The sequence below is a fragment of the Uloborus diversus genome, chromosome 3 (assembly GCF_026930045.1).
Source record: "Uloborus diversus isolate 005 chromosome 3, Udiv.v.3.1, whole genome shotgun sequence".
NCBI lineage: Eukaryota > Metazoa > Arthropoda > Arachnida > Araneae > Uloboridae > Uloborus > Uloborus diversus.
This window is the reverse complement of record NC_072733.1, coordinates 85,143,642-85,167,986: the sequence shown is the minus strand read 5'-3', so window position 1 is coordinate 85,167,986 and position 24,345 is coordinate 85,143,642. Positions and strand designations below refer to the sequence as shown.

Sequence of the window (24,345 nt, the reverse complement as noted above, 5' to 3'; positions counted from 1 at the left end):
TATACCAAACAAAACGTGCTTTATACCAAACAAAACGTTTTTAATTTGGACTTTCGGCGTGCGTTTCATTAAACATCGCCCTAAATTTACGAAAGTGGGTTTTCTGAAAATATAGGAGTTCCGGTATTTTCGATGATGAAGATACCGGAATTCAAGATGAAAATACCGGAACACAATCACCCCTGAAAATCACACATACATAACATTTAAAACCACTTTTGAGCAAGCTGTTCTTGTTATTTCGCACTAACATCCAGAGTGTTCATTGTTGATGACTTATCTGATTAGCAAAGTTAGTCAGTTACCATTTTTCCCTCTTAAATTATGTGCTCTTGGACATTTTCATCTCTATTTTTATTTGTTCAGTATGAAAAACCTGTAGTATAAAAAACCTGCATAGTATAAAAAACCTGCATAGGTAAAGTTCTAAAGTATTAGTTTAATGTAAGGTAAACACACCAGTAGTGGCCAGTGCTTAGTTAGTGCTTCAGTAGTGGCCCCCTTCAAGGTTTATAATTGAAAAAATAGGATTCCAGGTTTTCCAATGGATTTAAACGTGCAGGAGGTAATATCTCTTGCACGTTTGATGCACTTTTGAATTCATTGGGAGACCTGGAATCCTATTTTTTCAATATAAACCTTGAAGTGACCACTACTGAAGTTTAAAAGCTTACTCTACAAAGATAAATATAATATTTTAACTAAAGCAAAATATGTTTTTCAGTGATACAATGATTTTTTCCAATAAAGAATGCAAATAAGACTAATGTGAATAGGCTGGTTTGAAAATCATTAATGTTACACTTGATAAGATCTTAAAAATGTGAGCGCTTTGTACGTCATGTGAATAAGCAAGTAGAATTTCGCCAAATGTCTTAAATACAGGACTTTCAAAAGATTCAAGAAGCATGTTATTTCTAGCCTAATATAATAAATTTTTAAAAGATAGTTCACTCAAGTATCAAATTAAATATTGAAAAAAAAAAAAAAAAAAAAAAAAACGTGACCGTACCTGATTTATTGACACCCCCCCCCCCCCCAGTGACACATTTTAAAACCAAATATTTTAAATATATTTACATAAATGTTATCCTCGAAGCACCTGATTTTCAAATTTTCCCCCGTTTTTATACGATTTTCAATAACCGCTGTTGATTTTTATTTCTTCGAAGCATCATATTACGCATTACTATTTCATTAAAGTGCAGTAAAATAATTTTTACTGCTCAGGATTATGGTTTCATCGTGTATTTTACTTCGTTACGTCTTTTGTGTCACATTATTTTCCATTACTGATCTAGTAGAAATTAAATTTTTAGAGGAACTTATCTGTTTTATTAACAACCACACAAACACTTCTATGAAATATTTTTTTTTTATTAAACATAGAAAATAAACACAATTCTTCGCCATGAAAGAAATGTTACAAAAGTACTCACCAAAGCGTTAAAATTCACAGCGTTTAAGGACTAATTCTTTATGCCTTACCTGAATAAGCAAGAGTTAAACCTCGAACTGTAAATTATACACACATGTGCATATATTGTAGTAACATATGCGTTCATACATGTGTATGTATGCATGCATAAAGATGCAAATGTGTGCATTATGAAAGATTATCAACCTGACCAGAAAACATAATGTTTATGTGTGGTATTAATAATAGCAATTTTAGGGTTTTTTTTCTTTCTTTTTTTCGTATTGAGAATTCGAAAATAAAATCCTTTATTTCTCATTGCTACTTTAAAATAAAATGTTATACAGTGAAACCTCAATAAGTAGTCGACCGGTTAAGTGGTCACTCCGTTTAAGTGGTCGTATTTCTTTGGTCCCGACAGGTTCTCATTCACAGTATTGTAAAATGATCCTTCTTTACTGGTCACCAAGTTTAATTTTACCCGCTTAACAAGTCATCCAAAAGTTGTTTTTTAAAATTCCTTTTACTTATCGGATATATATATATATATATATATATATATATATATATATATATTCCTGTAAGATTGAAGAGCAGCTTCAAATGAAGGAAAACACCAAATTAAAAATGTAATCGATTAAGAAGTGTGATAAAATGTTTAGTTTGTAAATAAAGTATTATTTACCTGAACAATTAAATGATGGCTATGAAAATAGCAAAAATGAGCTAAAACCAAAATATTTCATTAATATGGTCGCTTTTGTTCCTCCAAAATTCCACAATAAGAAACTTCAAGTTTCATTTCGAAATATCAGTCTTGGCCTTTGTAGTCGTAGCCACTCAGATTAAACTTTTCTGACAACTTAAAACTGGGTCGAGATGAAATTTAATACGGCCATTTTTCTACATTAAAAAATATCTCATTACGAGTCAAAGAAATATCCGCAAAGCTTCTTCCAAGTAACTCAAAAGCAAAATTAAAAATGTCATTATATTGTATGTGAAAAAAAGTTCAGTTAACTGACCTGAACTTTGCCTTCTAGGGCCTCAACAAACTGCATTTTTTTAACCCGGAAAGAGGAAGCACCAACCATCCCCATCTATTCAAAAGCCTCTTAGCTCTACTAGTGTTGGGCCTCTAGTTCTGGAGAGCTAGTTCAACAAGAGGCTTTCAGTTCTTTAAGGGGTCAAATGTTTTACGTTCAAAGCAGGTGAAAAAAAAATCTGAATTCGTGAAGTATGAAAGAAACTTTTGCCCGCTTTCTCAGTAAGTGTTGTGCCATATACTCGCAATACAACAATTTACATGGACAAACAATCTGGAATTTCATAACTGAACAACCGGTTTTAATATTTCTTTATCTAACTTGAACTTTAAATTAGATTCCAAAATCTTTGTACAGGATACTAGTGAAAGAAATATCCACAAAACCTCTTCCGAGTAACTCAAAAGCGAAATAAGAAATGCAATTACACCGTCATGTGAAAAAAGAGCTCTGTTAACTGACCTGAACTTCGCCTTGAGGGGCCTCAGTAATTTAGATTCGTTTGAATTCAAGTACAAAAGTTGCTGCTATCTGAGAATATTATATGCAGTTGACTAGCAAGAATGTCCTTTAGGATTAAATAAACTTTTAACCTGTGTTGATTGAACATTTGCGGGTCAGGTATGTGAGCATAATAATGTTCCGTAATTCAAATTCACTAGAAAACAAATATCAACAAAACGGTGGGATTAAGACATATCTACAGTCACAGGAGGCGGGGGAGGAAAAGGGACACCTGTTGGCCCGGGCCCGAGCCTAAAGGGCGTCTGAGATTTTTTAAATTTTTCAGGGACGTAGGGGTAAACAATATTGAAGGGTTGGGCGTAAAAGTCATTTGTGAAGAACCCTAAAACTTCTGTGCACGCCCCTGTACAGCCTGAATAGAAAGCGTTTCAGTCATTTTCCATAGTGTTATTTTTTACAGAGAATCCTTTGACACCTTACAAATACATTACATAAATTGAAACTTTAATTAACGGAGAAAAGATAAATCAAAACATTATACGTACATAACCAAACCTGTTATTCAGTATAAAATTTCAAAGAGCTTAAAAAACTAAAATATTAAACAAAGCTCTTGGTATTCATTACGAATGCAGATTTGCTATCGTGAAAATACTTCTGATTGAGTAGAATTTAAAAATACAAACATTTTTACATGAAAACACACACATAAGTACATAGTGCACAAATGCAGTACTTGAAATCTTAAACATTGTAGGGCTGATACTTTCGATTTAGTACACATCCCCCTGAACAAAAGTGGATAAAAATTAAACTAAGTTTTTATGAGACAAAGCACTAGCATTTAAACGTCTGACCGAGGGAAAACCTACCGAATACATTGGCGTAAGTTTTTTTTTAAGGTTAATTTGTACACACTTGAAGATACAAAAATCTACGAAAACGCCGAGTTTTTTTCCGTCAAAATATTTTTCAGCTTAATAGCTTTTAAGCGATACCAAGATCTTGCTATTATTCAAAATATTTCTCTAGTTGCAAAGATTTTTCTTGAGGTGCTACCACAGAAAATTTCCCGTTTCCAAAACGCAAAACATAATATCTGAAGAATCGTAATTGTGAAATAATTTTCTTTGATACAAACATAATAAAAAAAAAATAATTAATCTTTCATAATTATTTTAATAAGCTGTGGAGCAAAAAAGATGCTTTCTGCCACAGTGACAGCTGTTAACTGAAAAATAAATTTTAAAATGTGTTCTTAATCTGCGAAATGTTGGGGGAAAACTTGATTTTTATCTGTTTGCATTGATATAAGAAATTATCCTGTTCTGGCAGGTAACATGAAGAATAGTATTTGGAATAATTTTCAACAACGAAACTGTTTAGGGAAATTACATTTTAAAATATCATGTTGTAAAAAATGTTATTCAGCTGATTAAATCTTAATCAATATCTCTTATTTACTTATTGATAAGTTTGTTATAATTTTTCACACATAAATTGGTTTTAAACATCCATCACTGCCTTCTTAAGTAAAAAAAAAATGTGCTAGTATACCTTGATTTGTTTTGATACAAGACCTAAGCATGCTTCTGAATACGCAAAAACTGTTTCTTGAAAGCTGGAATTATCAGTATAAAAGGTGCAAAACTGAGAATCTTTTAAAAAAAATTGCAGTTAAAAATGAAATAGCATTAAAAATAAAAGGAAAATTATGAATGCTCGAAAAAAGAAATTATTAAGAGAGTTTCAGGTCCTGTTATTTTATATTATTATAAACATTCTTACCTTTCCACCACAACAGTCAATAACTTACTGTAACGCATCAGGCCTGGCCACAACCTTACGCAAACGTTTCCCACTTTATCTAATAAAATTTAGTTTTTTTTAGAAAGTAATGCTGGCACTGGATTGCGCTAAGCGAGAAAGAATTGAGACGTTTCACATTTTCTTAAATTCTGCGACCGAAAAGTATTTTTTTTTTCATGTAAAATATTTTAATTAAATGTTGCAATTTTTTACACATTTTACAAAATTTCTGCAATGTGCAAGCGCGTCAATATATTGAAGATTTGTTTTTTCCTTTGAGAAAATTCTTGCATAAAGGAAAAATGCAACTCAAATAAACTGATATTATTTTTGACGCTATACAAGGACAAACAGATTACTTTTATGGACGACTTATCGGAATTAAAATTTAGTAAGAAACGAAACATATCGAAAATAAGACGAAAAACATTAAAATGAGATAAACATCTTTAGGAAAAAGAGCACAGAAGCTAATTGGAGACAAGCAAAATTATGAGCCACTCAATTTCATTGTCGGCTTAACATTTCCGAATGACTAAACTTTTTCTATTTGCCTCATCAAATTAAGGTTTCATTTCAAATGAAACCGTTAACATTTTCATATTTAAAATGTAAAAGAGCAAATCATAAAAGCATGAAAGTTACGCATTTGTGCTCTCAAAGCTCGAGTTCAGTTGTAACGTTCGTAACAGGTTTGTTGCTGTAACATTTTCACAGAAGGAAAGTTTCCTTCAATTACGTTTAGTTCGTACATCTCTTTCCTGTGTCATTAAATGATACAGCTAAATGCGAATACTTTTTTGGCATTAAGCGTGAAATTATAATTCTTGAAAGTCTTATGCACTTCGAAATATTTTATGAACAACTTTTTTATTTATGAATAATCAAGAATTTAATAGTGCAATTAACCATGATTCGTGAAATAGGAAACAGTCCAGTTCAAGACAGCTCATTTAAAGATCCATTTCTACAAAGTTAAAGATTGAACATAGTTAACTAATGTAATCATTTTTTTTAATAAGTGTTTTGTTACAGACATCAAAATTAAAGAAATTAAACTATCCCCACAAAAAAGGTTTTGTTTAATATACACCAAATATGGCCAGGCCTCTTTTTTATAACATAAGAAAGATAAGAATACTATCTTACTGTTTCTTCTTACTACGCTTTTGAGGATTATAACTTTTTGGTAGAATAAGGAAGTATGAGGCGTTTAAAAAAAAAAAAAATCCTGTATTTTTTAACAATTCAGGAACTTTGTTTTTGCCTAATATTAAGATTCTGATTTCCCGAAAACGTAAAAGAAAATTATGATTCATATAAACTATATTTATTTGATAATTTATAAAATAAATTTGCAGCTTAGGAGACATAACCCCGTAACAGCCATTCAGTCCTTTTCGTTCAGTGTTTTAAAAAAGTTTAAGCTCTTGTACTTTCGATTAAGAAGAATAAAAATAACCAATATTGAAAATACACATAGGTAAGCAAGGAAATTTCTTTTCAAGGACGTTAAATTATTCAATATTTCACCCTTAATGAAATACGAACAATACCGATACTTTTACCGACAAAAACTGCAAAAGTTATAAAAAGGTACTCTTAAAATATCAATATAAACATTCAATTTCTGAGAGATTACATTTGTATTTTCAAACGAGTTAATCTAAAGTCACTTCAAATACAGGGCAAAGAAAGGTATTAGTCTCAATTAAATTGAAAACTAAGTATTTTAATCAGAAAATATCCTCTTACTAAAGAAAACAACCTCATAAGACTCATATTACAAGCATAACTCGGATTTAAGTAAAACATTTTTCACGGAAAGATCTTCAAACTTTTTTTTTCGGGGACAAGTTTCACGAAACTTCAACGAAATTTTCATGAAAATAATTGGAATGTTTTGAGCATTGTAGGTAGCAATTCAAAAAATGTTGAAGCTTGCGTTTTTTTTTTTTTTTTTTCCGAACAACACCAACCAGTTTTGTTTTCTTCTACAAGAAATGATGAAAAATTAAATGTCTCTTTTGTAAAAATCAGTTTCATGAAACATAAGATTTGAATTTATAGTGAATTAACTGTTACCGAAACTCAATCGTAACGAGCAAGCTACCTTAAATCTTGTTAAAAACAATTAAACTAAGTTAAACTGTTAACTTGGTTAAAAAATAATTATGTTACTGTGTTCAGGATTGTTCGGTAAATGTAAATTTGTTAAGTGAATTTCACTTTTATCAATAGCTTTAAAATCACAATGTTGCTTTTTTTTCCGTCTGTGGAATCATATTTCAGGAAAAGTTTTTTTTTCAAAAGTAGTATCAAAAAGAAATTCGAAAAAAAAAAGAAAAGAAATCATGAATTCTGCAACTTAAATTGTGTTCCTAACCTCTTTTCCAATCTAAAAAAATTGTCATGTGCGGCGTACAAAATATTTTGTTGAAAAGGATTTTATTGATTTTTTAATCATAGATGGTAGTGATGTTAATATTAGTACGGGAGAACTAGCCCGGTTTCATTTTAGATGTTATGTAACTTGTAAGGCGGAAAGAATTCCATGTGGTGTTTGGTTACCTTTTTCCTACCTTTCATCATTTGAATTTAGTTTGGAAATTTTAAATAAAATCTATTTACGGCAGAGCTAATAGCAGTATTGTTGAGTGAAATGTTGAGAATATATTCCTTAGAATTTCAGTTACTACATTTGTCATGCATCAAAAGAATTATAAATCATGAAAAAATAGTAAACTTAGAATATATATTATTAAAATATAATTATAGTAAATTTAGAAATAAGAAGCAGGCAATCATTTTTAAAATACAGATTGAAAAATGCCTCTCTCTAACACTTCAAATGCTCGTTCTCAAGCGTAATCACGCAACTTCTACATCAGTGCCCCACAGACTTCACTTGCTTGCTGAATCTTTGCAGTTTAAGGACTACTCTACGTGTTTCATAGCAATTTGCAATTGAAGTAAACGTTATTATACCCCTCAGCAAATAAAACACAAAAGATTTTAAAGGAATTCAAAAAAGATTCTACTAAAGTATAAATTATCAGTTTTTCTATATCAAGTGAGAATTCTATTTCTGTACTTGAACAATCTAAATTAGATGTACTGTAATCTTAGATTACAGCAAAAATGCTGAGTAGTTACCACTCAGCAAACAAAACACAAAAGGTTTTGAAGGAATACAAAAAGAGGTTTTACCAAATTATGAATTATATGGTTTCTCATATCAAGTGAGAATTATATTTTTGAACTTAAACAATCTAAATTACTATCAATGTGTTGCAAAAAGCAAATAATTATCGCGTTTGTTATTTAGTAGAAACATATATTCATTGCGGTATTTACTAGGATAGCATCAAAATATATTAGAAGTAGCTTTAAGTTTACTATCAAAAAGAAAATATGTATAACTTTGCCAGAAAGTTGCCAGAAAGTTCATCTGTAGTACTCGACATTCGACAGGGCACCAGTCAATTAAAAATTGGTTTATTTATAATGCTTTACATAATGGTACAGTTTATTTACGTCATTTTCGTATCGAGAACTAAAAATAAAAAACTGGAGCAGAAAAAAAAAGAAAACAATAGTAATGCATCACACTATTTTTTCCACTCTCGCGAGCGGTAATGGTGAGTTCGCAGAAAGCTTGAGCTTCTGAAAATAGAATAAATATAAATTGTTCCATTTCTTAGTATTCCACACCCAGACGAGAAAGAAAACTTTGTTATTTTCCACAAAAAACGTAAACCTGTTAATATAGAAATGTTGCTTCAACAACTTTCAGAACTCTTTTAATTAGTCGAGATTTAGAAAATAATTGGGAGGAACACTATTAGGTGAAACACTAAGAGCTATGTATTCACGTTCGTGTTTTAAGCCTACGCCATAGAAGCTAATGATACACAGCTTAAAAAACTTCGAAATATTTACGTAAATCGCAAGAATAGTTCAATGAAAACTTGAGTAGTGGGATTGAATGTATCAGTAAATGCAGTTTGAAGTGTTTTTTTTTTTTTTTTTTCTGAGCAATCACGATTGCTTATTGTTCTCACTTGACTGTTTTTGGCGTTCCCATGATTTTATTTTCCCACCAGCACCTTCCGCAGCATCACCTACACACATACACAAACACATACACACACAAACACACACACACCTACACACTCACATACACACACCTACCAGGGGCGGCAAATAGGGGGGTCAAGAGGGGCGGTCGCACCCCCCAAATTTTTTGAGCAGAATGATAGAAAATGGGTGAATTCAATTTATGTAAGTCGGAAATCAATGTTCATTAAAGGAAATCTCGCTGGTTTTCAGCAACTATTTGACGAAACTCGACACATTCTCAGAGAGACTATAAAAAGTGTTTTTCGTTATTTGGATGATAACTTAGAAATTCATGAAGTATTTTCGGCTTTTTCAGAACAAAGAAAACTGATAGAGAACCATGGTTAATTTTAACTAAAGAAGACATTGCCTCATATAGGCTAAATATTTCGCACTTGTGTGCCCAGTGTAACGATGGTGTGTCCAATATGAGAGGCCCGTGAAAAGTGGTGTGGCCGCATGGTTTTCACAAGAAAATTCCTTGATAATTTACATTCACTTTTACGCTCATTTTTTAAGTGTATACTTATTTAATGAGTGTTCATCGCTTTCTTCTGTTAGAAACACGTTTCAGCTGCTCAATACATTATAATGCTTTCATAGAAACTTCTTAAAAATGCATGTGATAATTGAATAAAAAAAGACATATCAACCAAATACCTTTTATGGGGCTCTATAATTATGCAATCGCGGAGTGACACAAGATAATCTTCAAGAGTTAAAACGATAAAAACATTTTTCTATAACTTCAAAGCAGTGATTTGACGACTGAAAGAATTATTGCAAAACGATTATTTCAATGGTGAAAAAGCTCATGCCCTTTAGCATGTATGACTTCGTTTTAATTTTTATCCAATTTGTTTGCATCGGGAAAAGGTTTTTGAAAAATGCTTTACTCTATCAAAATCTATATCTTCAATCCGCTACTCGACTATTCAAACCACAGTTCAATCTACAATTGAAACTGAAAATAGATTTTTTATAGATGTATATTTCAATCAATCGTGAAATTTTTCAAAAAAATTTTTTCCTCCACGCCAATTTTAAAAAGGCGCAAAAAAAAAAAAAAAAAAAAGTGACAAAAATCCAAATGATGATGTGAAGTCAAACATTGATTTTTGAATATTATGTATGAAGTAATAGATTCAGTTTCGAATGAAATTAACACTCGATTTGATGATAATTATTTTTCTGTATGGTTGGCTGGGATTATGGATTTTGGATTGAATTTTGAAAACGAAAAATAAAATATTTCAATTGTGAGTAAAATTTTTAGCATGAGGCAAGAAAAATTACAAGCAATATACCGACAGAATGGTTTTCACATCCAGAGACTGCAGTTTCGTCCTTGTTATGGATTCATCAGTCTGGAATAGTTAATAACAGAGCTGGAGGCAGATGATATCTCATTGAAGCTGAGAGCGCCGACATGACTAGATTATTCAATGATGAAAAGTTTAAGCCCCTCATAGTTTTTGAAGTAACCTGGGTGATTTTGAAGAGCAAGCTATAAAAAGTGTTTTCATACATAACTTAGTGTTACTTCAATTATTTTTTAACTATTAAGCTCAGCTAGCAAAGAAAGATTTTTTTTTATGTCTCAGGAAGTTAGAGAAATATTTTCGAAGCACAAAGGGGAAAAAAACCCTTTTCTATTTAGCTGAACTGGCAAAACAGCACGACATTGAGCACTGATAGATTAGTAACACGATTCCCCTGCTCTTCCGAATCCCAAAAATCATGCATTATAACTTCTCCAAAAGGTATAAAAACTTTAGTAGCGAGATGTTTTGTATGATAACTTTTTAGTCAATGAATCAAAATTTTAATTGTTTCTAAACACTAATTTTATTTATACTAAACCGATTTTTTGACAACTTCTTGTTAGCGAATGTGTGTTTGGTTTCGCTTTGGGGTTTTTTAAGAAACTCGACCCCCCAAATGAAATGGTGAAATGCAGCCCCTGCACCTACCCACACACTCATTCCTACACACAGACACAAACACATATGCCTATACACACATACACATACCCCCCCCCACATACCTACACACATACACACAACTACCCACACACTCATGCCTGCACACAGACACAAACACACATGCCTACACACATACACATACCCCCTACACACAAACACACATACCCCTACACACAAACACACATACCCCCACACACAAACACACACGCCTACATATACACACACACTCGTGATTGCGAAAAACATAATTTAAATTCAAGATGACAAAATTCAAATTATTATTATTATTATTTATTTATTTATTAATTTTGACGATATGAAAAACAAACGGAGCGTTACTAGCAGTGAAGGCTAAACGAAAGGAAAAACCAGGGCTGACGAAAGGCTCTTTTATAAGATTCATGGAGGAAGGGAGCCTAGCGATCAAACTGACAAGGGGTGTCGGCGGGCCTGGGAAAAGTAACACCAGACCGCGGGGAAACTCATGTACTGATCCTAGATTGTACGGAGTTCGGAGTTGTAACTATTTTAGAGCTTGGACAGATTTTGTTCATTAAACTATTGCTAATGAAATTTGCTTGACTAGCAACAAAGAGATTTATTTCCTGGCTCGTTTTAGTAAAAAGTCAGTTGCATGATTTATAATAAATTAAGCTAATGCTTCTATTGAAAACTTCTAATCCTAAGATTGGAATCCTAAACAAATTCAGACATTTGAATGCCAGTTTGTAGAGCTGTTTCGATTTTTTTTATGATGTTCGTTTCAAAGGAGTAGATCAAAATTTCAAGTGCGTTAAGCTAATTTATGAGTAGAGGAAAGTAAAGTAGGGGGAATGTGGGGTAGGGGAATAGTGAAATATTTACTCTGTTTTTGGCGCCACCTATCTGTTCAACTTTAACTATGTAGTAATACATGCCGGCTATTCCAGTCAAGAAAAAGTTATCTCTAAGGATCAAAGCATACATGCAGTTTTCTAAAATTAATTCTCGTATTGTAATATTTTGTTGTAAGTCAAAAAATATTTTTTTTATTATAAAATGTAAAGTTATTATTATTTACATTGTGAATATTACGTGAGACCTACTTATATTCGGCACATTATTTGTTTAGTTTTAAGCACATTTCTATTTTAAATGTTTTGTACAATTAGTCAAAAAGGAAAGTGAAATAGTTATTTCTTTCAATTATTCAATCATTTATTAAAACACTTACTTATTTATTTCTTAATTAACTCATGTACATTTCTTCATTTAATGATTCACTGATTTATTCATTAATTTACATACTTTCTTATTCATTCACTATTTTTTTACTCTATTTTTATCTAACATGCATATTAAATATTTCATTTTTTCATTTATTCGTTTATTGTTTCATTGTCCATTCATTTATTTACTCATTCTTTTATTTACTCATTCAGTTAATAAAAAATATTTTTACTAATCAAATCGAAACTATTTCATTAGAAAAAACGTTTCAATTTTCACTTTGCCCCATGGGAAACAAACTATTTTTTAAAGGGTACAAATTTAGTGCCAAAAATAAAAAATAATGTTTCGATGCAAGCTTTATTGTAAAACGAATTGTTCTATCTTTTTGTATTGTAATTTTAAAACAAAATTTCCAATTTGTTCATTCTGAAAAAGGTGAATTGTCCTAACTATATTCCACTTTCCCCCCACATTCCCCCAGTAAGGCAAAAAATGCTCAAAAATTGAATATGTTTTACTCCGCATATATCTAGCCAAGAACATGATATGAACAGAACAGAAACACATAACCTTACATCAATTTTGTAAAAGTATATTAAGTGTTGTCGATTGACAATGTATCGGCAGGTTTTTATTTTTCGTTGAACTAAGTCAATAGGACGTATAGTCCAGGATCTGAAGGGGGTTGAGCATACATGGAAAGGCTGACGCAATATTATTTCTGATTATTGTTACAGGCACAATGGTGATTATGAAACCACATGTCGTCGCCCCCCTGGGTGGTCGACAACCCCGGGGGAGGGGGAAAGCAGTGGGGGGAGCCGTTTGTTAAAACACTCATAACTCGCGAACTATTTGAGATAAAACACTGAAAAAAGTGTCAATCGACGCAGCAAAACAAGGGCTTCATAAAAGCTAAATATGATTATGGACCTATCTTTGTTGGTTTCTGAGTAAAATTCCATTTTTCGCAAACAAGCAAATTTTTGAATAAAATGCGCAAAACAAACTTTTTTTAACCAAAATAAATTTCAAATCAAAATTGTTTGATTTTTTTTCAAATAAAGTCCTAAATATCATTATTCAGTTTGTTAAAACTATTTAAGTACTGTTAACGCGTTGAAAAACAAAATGACAGTAGCAAGCTCGAACACTGTTCAAGATCTGAAGGGGGGTTTTGAGCATGCATGGAAGACCTGACGCAAAATTATTTTTGATTATTGTTACAGGCACTATAGTGATTATGAAAACACATGTCGTCGTCCCCCCCTCGGCGGTCGACATCACCGGGGGAGGGGGAAAGCAGTAGGGGGACGCAGTTTACTAAAACACTCATAACTCGCGAACCGTAGGAGGTAAAGCACTAAAAATGTGGCAACAGTTTCAACAGAACAAGGGCTTGAAAAACCTAAATATGTTTATAGTTCTATCTTTGTTGGTTTATAAGTAAAATTCCTTTTTTAGCAGCTATGAAAAAATTTGGAATAAAATACGAAAAGCTTTTTCTCCAAAGATAAGTTATTTTTTAAAATTATTTAACCGTTTAGGGAATCAAAAAAATCTGAAACTTCATCATTCAGTTTGTTTAAAACTACTTAATTATTACCAACGTGAGCGTTAAAAAGCGAAATAGAAAATGCAAGCCTGCCTAAGTTAGCGCATTGAATAAAACGGCAGTATGCTAAGGAGAAAAAAATAGCCTTATTATCCTTATGACGAACTATTCATTCTTCAGTTTACAAACTTATCCTAATTGCAAAGTATTCAATTATGACTTTAATTTTGTTACATACTACTTTAAATTTGAGAGGAACTAGGGAACCAGGCCCACAGTAGTTTCAATTCAAATGTAATTTTTATTTATTTCTATTAATTTATATTTTCAATTTGCACAAAAGAATATTGCGGGTATTGTTTTGCGGATATTGTTTTTTATAATTTACCCAACAAAGAACAATGATACAAGAAATAATATGTTCTAAATAAATATAAAACATGAGAAGCATCTTTGAGCTTTTATGGGAACGAATATAAATACAATATAATTATACAATAGAGTTCTAAAAAAACTAATTAAATAAAATTAGCAAAATAATGTGCATTAAAAAATAATTGCAGAATATCAATATGCATACATAAAGCATTAATATATCAGAAATTCTGAAAGCTAGATGATACTCTTTTTTGTTGACTTGTGATTGTTCTGTTGAATCGTTCTCTTCCGAGTATTTTGTAGTTCATGGGTTTTTGCTTTAGCCTTAATAGCACAGTATTTACAGCAAGATGAATTATTAATAAAACATTTACAAGATTATTTACAGTTCTTGCCTGCGCAGGGTGGAATTAAACTCTGTGGTAACACTGGCCACATCATAAGGTGTGGGACTTAGTTTTATTTTCATTCAAGTGAAGCCCAAACTTGGTTACATCTAAAGGCACTGATAAGGTACAGGGGAATTGATTCAATAGTACAGTTGAGCAATACTTCTTAGCGAATGTTGGAAAGAATTGCAGGAGCATGGTAGAGAGCTGATATCATATTTATTTCTGATGGAAATGACAAGAAATTATTGTGTGTAATGGTTGCATTCGCAAAGAAATACCTATTTTCTTGACAATTTTTTTTATATTACAGCTTCTAACAGTTTAAATTCTGAAGCTCTCAGATATTGTTTTAATGATAACTCTAGTGTACAAAAAAGTTTCCGACTTTTTTGGTAAACAGAAAGCATACTTTTTTGTTCCTATTTTACTTGTTGAATCGCAGTTGGAAAATGCATCAGAAGCTTGTTAAATTTTAGATGTTTTTTTCCGTAAGTGCTCCTTAAGATAGATGCCATCCTAAAACTCTTTTCCTATCCACAACACCAGCACATGAAATGGCAACCTCTGTCCTTTAACAAAGATTGCCAATAAAAATTCATTAGTTTCTGATCTATAAACTATTAGTTACTTTTCCCCCTATTCTGCACTGAATCATATGCAGGAATATAGATTCTGTTGCGTGCTTCGTCCTGGTTGGACTCGGGCATTTCAGAGAAATTTATTACTTGGTTCTCAGATTTTAAATAATATTCATCTTCGTTTTCAGAGTTACCAGACACCAGAAGCTGATTGGATGCAGGAACGAATATGTTACATATTACATACTCAGAAATGTACTTTTAAAGGTTCTTTTTATTTTCAGGAATGGCTATGACACAAAACCACTGGTTTGGTACCTAGCGATTTTTTTATAAGCGAAGGAGACTTTCATGAACTTCTGGTTTTCAAGTTATGAAAACGACAGTGTGATGTACCGATCGTGTTTAAGGTCCACTCGTGTAGTTTGACTATTGGGGAGAAAATTTTATTATTTTTTATTTGGAGACCTGCAAAATCTTTGCTGCATTCGAAAGTAGTGTTTGAGACATTATGGACCAGAGTCATTCCATCGATAACGTGAACTTTGTTCTTAAAATAGGGTGCTTCTTCTAGAGTTTTGCTGCAAGAAGTATCATTTTCAATTACATTCACGAAATCGGACCTCTCGCTTTGCTTCAGTGAAACATTCTGATGAACCTAACCTATCATTGAGCTCATTGTATGGGAATGATTTTTAGATGTACTAACAACACTTTTAAGCTAACATTTCCCAGGTTAAATGTTTTTTTTTTTGGTTTTCTTTTGCTGTTTCGCAGTCGCTATAGAAGACATTATCATTGCAGGACTTCTCTGGATAAGAGACCATTCACATTTTCTTTAACGTTCCACTAAAATTTTGATGCTGCTTATGTGGCAATAGCCTCGCTCACTATGTTTCATAACTCAGGTGTAAAATCTGCAAAAGGGTTATCCTGATAGTTTATCCTTTCCGTAAGTACTTCGTACTTGCAAACTTGCATGTTTTAATTTTTTTAAAAGTGCCATTGTGACCCATACTAAGCAGCTATAATGCGTTAAAGGTTAAATAATTAAGTAATTACTTAACTGGGACATTGTTTTGATAATATTACGAAATAAAACCGCCAAAACAGGAGAGCCACAAAATTTTCTATGATTTATGTCGAGTCTTCAAGGTACATTCCGCAAACTTTTTTTTTTTTTGTGAATTACCTCAAATGCTTTTTGGGCTTGCTTTTATTTCACTTTTCAACGCTTTGATATTAATTAATTTTAAACAAACTGGATAATGATATTTCAGATTTTATTGGTTTCCTAAACAGTTAAATAATTTTGATGATTTGAAAACAAAAAATGCGTATTTTATTCAAAATTTTTGCTTGTTTGTGAAAAATAGAATTTTACTCAGAAACTAACAAAGATATGATCACAGTCATATTTAACTTTTATGAAGGCCTTGTTTTGTTGTGTCGATTGCCACTATTTTCAGTGTTTTATTTCAAATAGTTCGCGAGTTATGAGTGTTTTCGCAAACAGCTCCCCCACTTCTTTCCCCCCTTCCCCAGGGTTGTCGACCACCCAGGGGGGGGGGCGACAACATGTGGTTTCATAATCACTACACTGCCTGTGACATTAATCAGAAATAATTTTGCGTCAGATCTCCATGCATGCTCAGAACCCCCCTTCAGATCCTGAACTATACTGCAAATCGTGTTCGAGCTTGCTACTGTCATTTTGTTTTTCAACGCGTTAACAGTACTTAAATAGTTTTAACAAACTGAATAATGATATTTAGGACTTTATTTGAAAAAAAAATCAAACAATTTTTATTTGGAATTTATTTTGGTCAAAAAAAGTTTGTTTTGCGCATTTTATTAAAAAATTTTGCTTGTTTGCGAAAAATGGAATTTTACTGAGAAACCAACAAAGATAGGTCCATAATCATATTTAGCTTTTATGAAGCCCTTGTTTTGTTGCGTCGATTGCCACTTTTTTCAGTGTTTTATCTCATATGGTTCTCGAGTTATGAGTGTTTTAGTAAACGGCTCCCCCACTGCTTTCCCCCCTCCCCCGGGGTTGTTGACCACCCAGGGGGGCGACGACATGTGGTTTCATAATCACCATCGTGCCTGTAACAATAATCAGAAATAATATTGCGTCAGCCTCTCCATGCATGCTCAACCCCCTTCAGATCCCGGTCTAGTAGTTTAGCCCACTGGCTGAAGTGAAATAGCTAGTTTCTGATATAGTGAATATTTTGTTAACCTGCTGAGTGATTGACAAAAACTGCGAACAGTTACTTAACTGAAATCGCACAAGCCACACAAAAAAAAACCGCACAAATTAAAATGATTTAATTTTTAAAGGCAATTCCACGGTAACAGACAGAATAATAGGTGCGAAAAAACACCCTATAGAGACTTCAAATATGCTATATCCTTATCCTTGTTTCATTTTAAAATCTTTAAGAAGGAGATACACTTTTACATTTTTAAAACTGGCCGAATGAAGAATTTGAACAATATTTTTTGCTCATTAGCGGACGTATATAATCAGATACGTCCGTTACCGAGACAAAAGGTATAATTTAAGTATCGTTTCTGGAAATATTCTGGCTTTAATTGCTATAGAGGAACAGTCCATGTTCTTCATAAGTTCAAGCAATGAAACAAATATCTAACATATTTGGAGTCTTTTGATGCGTCTATAAAAATGGAATTGTTTAAAAAACAGAGCATTTCTTTTCCTATAAGAAAATTAATAACATGAAATCGTTTTAACCGTCATAAAGCATATAGGTTGATTAAAGTAGAATTGGCGATTATTGTACGTAAAAGAGTTGAAGAAAAAATTAATAAATGCAATAAAATTGAAATAGATTTTTTAAGAGAATGCTTATGTGTAAAGGGCATGAGCTCTGTTGCTATCGTACCGTGTTTGCTGCCTTGATAAGAGGTCTTGGCTTAGTAAGCGATAAAACCCTTTGTCAATTATCAAAGCTAGTGATTTAAGTACTACATTTTATGTAGGCTGCTAATCAAATTTTTGCAGTCCCTCAGTCTCATTTTCTCCTTCTCTCTGCCCCACCCCCTGAGAACGTCTTGTTTGACAAGCAAAACACAGTACCGCGCTTTCTTTCTTTTTTTTTTCACAAATAAATGGCAACAGCATAACATTGGCTTAGCTGTAAAAGCACATGAACAATAATAACTACTGATACAAATTTTTTGGGCAGGTAAATTAAAGTAGACTTTTTTTTTCCATAGATGCCCACGAGAGGGATGTCCATGGTATAGACTGCGTCATTGAAATTTTTAGGAAGGAGGTAATTTGAGAAAACTTTTTTTCTCATTTTGGGAGGATTTCTTGTTCCGGGGGGGGGGGGGGGATCGTGGCAATTAAGGAGGGATATGGCATCACTCTCAAGGGGAGGGGGGAGAGAACCCTGCTTTTTTGGTACTGCCTGTTCAAGTTTTCGATGATAATGTAATTTTTTGACAAAAGTAATATGCCTCATGTAATGAAAAAAAATACATCAAGGAATGCTCGAATTTATTTAATATAAGTATGTAAAAACATATAAAAAGCGGGTGTACGATGAATTTTCCGAAAACAACCGGTTTCAATATCAAACAATGACAACTGCAAGACAGATCTGGAAAAACATCAAAGACGAAGTTTTCGGGTGACGTTTATTAGTACAGCAAATACTCGTTTTTACGAACTTTCCGTTTAGGACCAAAATTTTCTAAATTAGTTACTAATCTCGTTTAATTTCCGGAGTGTTCCTTAAATGGATCATATTCTTATTCTCTTCGAGCTCGTAAAATCGAGCTCTCAGCTGTAATAAAATTCAATTTCGCAACATCAAAAGGTGTGCATTTTAATAGTTAGATGTTGAGCACTAATGTCCTAATTAGCACTGGATAGATTTTCTAAATTTTCTGTGAGAAAACATAGTTTTTCAGTATAATGATCTATGAAACCCCCGTATTCGAAAAGTCTAAAAAACTTCAAATATTCCCCCCCCCCCCAATGAACATCTCCTCTCTCCCTCCCAAATTAAAGAAAAATTTTAACTCTACAAGAATGTCTCCTCCCCAACTAAATCATATAAACAAGTCATACAGACACATGAACAAGTGGAGTATTCATGATTGCATTATTTAAAAGTGGTTACATCATTCAGAATGGAATAAAAAGAAAATCTTATGAAAAGGAATAAGTTTCACATAATAACCTAAATGTGGGGGGGGGGGGGGGGACCATACTCCGAAAAGAAACCAGCTTAATGCAGCAAAACCCTAAGAGATATCTGAAGAGTAACTAACTCGCTATCTTTACTGAATAAAACTTTCTCCGAAGCTTTTAGTTTAATAATAAATGAATCTAGAACTAAGGTCTGTCTTATTTCGTATGTATATCCAAGTAGAGTAAAAAGTTCAATAAATAATGTTTTCTTTTCTTACAAAACTGTTGTAGATACTTTTTTAAACTACGATACTTTTCAAAAATGCAAGTTGAGTTTGTTTTGAACATGATCGTTTTACCTTTTCAGTATCAAAAGATAATGCAAAAAATCTTCAAAAGACACAGAACAAAAATTATAGAGTGGTTTGTGAAAAAGGAGAAAAGTAGTTAAACTAAAATGACTGAATCCAAAATCTACTATGGTTAAAATGTTTTACTTCAGAACTCAAAAAACACAAAGCTATATGCTAAAGTGTTCGCGCTTATAATTGTATGCATACAAAGGAACACCATAATTCTAACAACTCATTATTTAAATTTCGTTTTTGTCTCCGGATTTATGTTAGGATTGAAGGAAAAAAAAATATTCACCCTCATACTAGATTGAGCGGTTAAGTAATCACTTAGATGTGACGTCATTTTTGCATTTTAGGAAAATGAACAGCGGAGTTAGAAGCTGCGGAATATTTTCTTTTCATACAAAATGGGTGTAATTTCGAAGGTGACTCTTGCAGAAAGGGTACACAAATATTTATTTAAATGTTTCAAGGGAATATTTTCTGAAAGATAACTTTTGCCCACAATATGTCGAGTCTTTCGTCCACTGTTCTCAGCTCTAAGTAAGAAAACTCTTGATAAAGTGGAGAAATATATATATATATATATATATATATATATATTGAACGGTGATAAATTACAACTAAACAATCTTCTTTTACATGGAATTTTGATCGAAAAAATATATTTCCATTTAAATATATACTGCTTTAAATTTGCAAATTAAATTTGAAACAACTGCTGCTCTGACAAGTTTTACTTTAAAGAATGTTACATTGCGTACGTTTACCAAAGATATACAATCACCCAGCTTGCAGCAGGGAGTAGGGATTTTTAATGGCAACCGTTTGTATTAAAACCTGCAGTTGTGCAATACCTCTTTGAACTATCCCGCTTTGCGCTATGTAAGGAGCAGGTCCAAAATTCTACCTTTAATGATCACCTTTTTTTCCCTTCTTAAGGGATTTTTTCTTATCACGGCATTAATGTACTTTCAATGAACCGGCTCTTTGGTCTGTCATAAATGGACTCATGAAGCATGAATCCTCATTTTCACGAAATAATCAAATTTTCAATTTATTTAGAGCGAAAAATATGAGGCAATAAAATATCTCCAAGATGGTTCGCTAATTTTTTTACATGAGATTTTTTATCGTTCGAAATAGCATTTTGTTCATGAGTATTGTTAAAATATTGATATGTTACTGTAACGTATCACATTTTGAAAATACTATATTGCAATTTTCAACAGGACATAACTAGAGAAAATAACGAGAGAACACTTTTTCCCAAGAAAATAATGTCCTTTCCAATGAAATATTTGATATTCTGACAAGTTTTCTCCTCAAAAAACTGTACTTCATAATTTAAAAAATACATTAATAATTATTTAATGTATATCTGTCTGTTTAAAAACAAAATTAAAAGATACAAAAGATGTTATTATGATTAAAAAAAAACATATTAATGTATCAGAATTCTGAAAATGGGTCTCTAAGAAACAATAGTTGTCAGATTATTTTCAGCAACAATAATTCCCCAAAGAAAGAAGAGGAGCGAATGTTAAAATCGCAAATAAAACCATCCAGAAGTTAACGGTTGGCAAATTTAACGGCACAAATCCAGTGTCAGCAAAGAAGTCAAATAAATCTCAACTTTTCTACAACGCTATTCCTGGCGGGAAACGTTCGCGGTCACGTGCAGCACAAATAAACTCGGATGTCGACGTTTGGCGGAAAGGAAGCACTTTCACGCGATCTACGGCAAAGGGGTATTCACCGATCGTAAGGAAAAAAAGGGATTTTTACGTCGATAAAAGTTACGCAATATGTTTCCGGAAGTCACAGAGTAGAAGCGCGGTTTCTCCGTATCGCCACGGGGGAAAAAAAGTTTTTTATCGGGAAATTCCAAAAGTAAGCCCTTATAAAATGCAAGATGATTTTTTTTAATCAGAAAGTTTGAAATTCTGATTGAAAATAATTTTTAAAAATTTTTATTATTTTTGGTTTGAAATCTTATGAAATGCAAAGTATTTTGTTTCATTGTTCAATCATAAACTTTAATTTAAAAAGCAAATGATTGTATTCGATAAAAAACATTCGAAAGAAAAACTTTGGAGCGCGTGCTTGTGTCTTCATAAGTTAAAAATGACGTACAAAAGTTCATTATTTCGTCACTTTTTTTTTTAATTTGTGGGACAAAACTAGTTATATGTGTGGCGTAGAGCAGAAAAAAAAATCGGAAAGGGACGTAATCAAATTTCGGAGGGGAAAAAGTTAGTTTTAGTTCTTTTCTGCGCTCAAAAAAAAAAAAAAAAAAGAAAGAAAAGGAAAATTTAGAGTTTCTTAAGCGGGAGGCATCCTTGAATCCCCCCCCCCCCCGGGAGTCCCTGATTTCTTTCTACACATTTGAAATTTAACTAGGACATTTTAAAAAGTCATTTAAAATTTCTTATACAGTTGAAGTTAGAAGTTTGGTTCTTATAGACTAAGGTTTAGGAAAATTTGACAAAATAAGGTTTTTATCTCTTCCAAGATTTTGATAATTTTAGATGAAATTATATGAACTTAATTTATACTTATTCAAAACGTTATTAAACAGGATGTAATCTTCATATTTATGTTCATAACCGCTAATAAACATTCTAAAATTTTATGATATTTTTTATCCTAACCCGGTGTCGAAGCTAATATCTGTCCGGTGCGAACATTGACCTTGCAGAAAAAACTGATTTAGAGCTATTTTTAACGAAATTCACAAAACAGGATGCATCTTCTTTAAAACATGATAATGACAAAATACAAATATTTTCGCATTGAGACGTAATTTTAATTTTAAATAAGATTAAGTTTACATGAATGTACAGAAAGTGTTTACATTTTCATGAAAAACAGTTCAAAATTTTCTTAAAAACTATCTTTTTTGAATCAAGGGCTTGGTTAAGAAGAAGGAAATTTTGATATCTCTCTAAATTTCGAAGAGTAGAAATAAAACTAGTTAATTTTTATTTTGAAGAATGATAGAAGGAGTATATAATCTTCAAGTTTTGTGATCATATGCAAAATTCATAACATAATTTTATATTTTATTTAAATATAATTATTTTTAAATAAATATGAATATAATTTACATGGTTTTATGATCAAGGTATTTATTAACTTTTGTCAGGGTATTATTAAGAATTCGTACCGTTTAATACTGTTTTGAATAACTTTAAATTAAGTTTATATAATCTCATCTATGCACGTATGTATAAAAAGTAGTTTAAATTTAAAGAGACACATTTAAATTATTTGCTTAAAAACTACTGTTTTTTAACAAGGGGTTGGTTTAAGAGAAGGCAATCTCCATTTGATGCCCCTGAAGAATTGAAAGAGATGGCAAACAACGTAATTGTAAACTTGATTTTGAAGAATGATGGCGAACGCGTATATGATCAACAAAGAGTTAATGACATTTAATCTTTAAGAAACAAAGTCCAAATATGGATCCATCATTCAATTATGTACGGAAACAAGGTTTCATCAGTTATGAGAAATTTCGTTTAAAATAATGAAAGTGTTAATGATGATTTGTATATTTCTAAATTAGATCATTCAGTATAATATCCTTAAATTCATTCTAGTAATATAACAATAATGTCATATTTAATTTGGTTGACTTTTAAGAAGTGGTGTCCATTTCCGGAAATCTGGACAAGGTCAAAGAATACAATATGAAGTTTTATAACTTATACTATATTAACTTTTTTCCGAATTAAGTTTAGCACGCAAGTTGCTTCCACTGCTAACGTGCGACATCCTTTACACAAAACGTAACGCAAGAGTCACTGACCTTTTATAGATCCCGCGGAAGTTTGTGGTTGGGCTACTTCCACTTTGGCCAAGCTGGTTGCCCAAGACATCAGCTTCTGATCCTCTGAATATCAACACAAAACGACAGAAAATGCCCTGAGTCCAAAAAAAATCAGGACAAGTTGGGAGGCCTTGTAAAGTTGCAAGTAGACCGAAGTATAAAGTCGAGTACACTGTTGATTTACTAATAATTCAAAGGACGCGAGATAGTTCTGAATGCTATACAGTTGATTCCGTCCTGCTGATATATTTTCATCCGACTCCGGAAAGGAGTATTTTGGTGGCATGGGTTATCCAGGGTCGCGGCATACACGCACAGTTTTTTAGGTGAGTCGGAATTAAAGAACTAATTCCTGAAATATAAGTTTCAGTTCCAGAGCGAGTTGTCAGCAAAAATGTTTCTCTCGCAGGCAAAATTGCTATTATTCACCATTCAGTTTTTTAGTTTTTCTCTCTGTGGCTTAAAAATCATCCGGAGCACAAGCGACATAGCAATTAATAGAAGAAATTAAAAAACCAAGTCTCCGCAGCTTGTCCGAAAGCGAAACAAAAACTTCGTCCGCAGATAGTTTCACCGCGCGAGTCAAAGTACTCAACACAAATGCGCTCTTTCTGCTGTGGCGCGGAAGCGTGTTGTTTATAATTCTTGAACAGCGGCGTACTGTCGAGTAGTCACGTTTCGGTAAACTTTTTTGTCAAGCCCGTTTGCTTCTAACCACCTGCTTCGCCTAACTGTCTTCTTCCGTATGCAGCTCGAATTCCGTTCTACAGCCACTTCTCGTATGTACGGGACCTGACGAGGCCATTCTTCCAAAGGGAGGAGAGGTTCGAAGTTTCGGATGGGGATTTTCTCTTTGATCGGTCGGTTATCTCTTCTCTTAACTTTTTTTCGACTTCGGAGTAAGGATGGGATGGGATACGGAAGATAAAAATTGCGCGGAAGTTTTGTTTTTCTCAAAATCGGAAAGAAGGAATATTTTATTGTTGCGGAATGGCAAAACGGGGGTTGAAAGTTTGTTAAAGTC

General features: G+C 32.4%; 1 protein-coding gene across 1 annotated transcript in view; it reads right to left on the bottom strand.

Annotated features, from left to right (window-relative positions):
* LOC129218688 (probable nuclear hormone receptor HR3) overlaps nt 1-23,376 on the bottom strand; it is a 310,012-nt gene extending 286,636 nt beyond the window's left edge. The window contains exon 1 of the mRNA XM_054853009.1: nt 23,301-23,376. Within this exon, the coding sequence (XP_054708984.1) occupies nt 23,301-23,370 (70 nt within the window). The 5' untranslated portion in view covers nt 23,371-23,376. The remainder of the gene's footprint in view (nt 1-23,300) is intronic.
* Nucleotides 23,377-24,345: the final 969 nt, after the last annotated feature.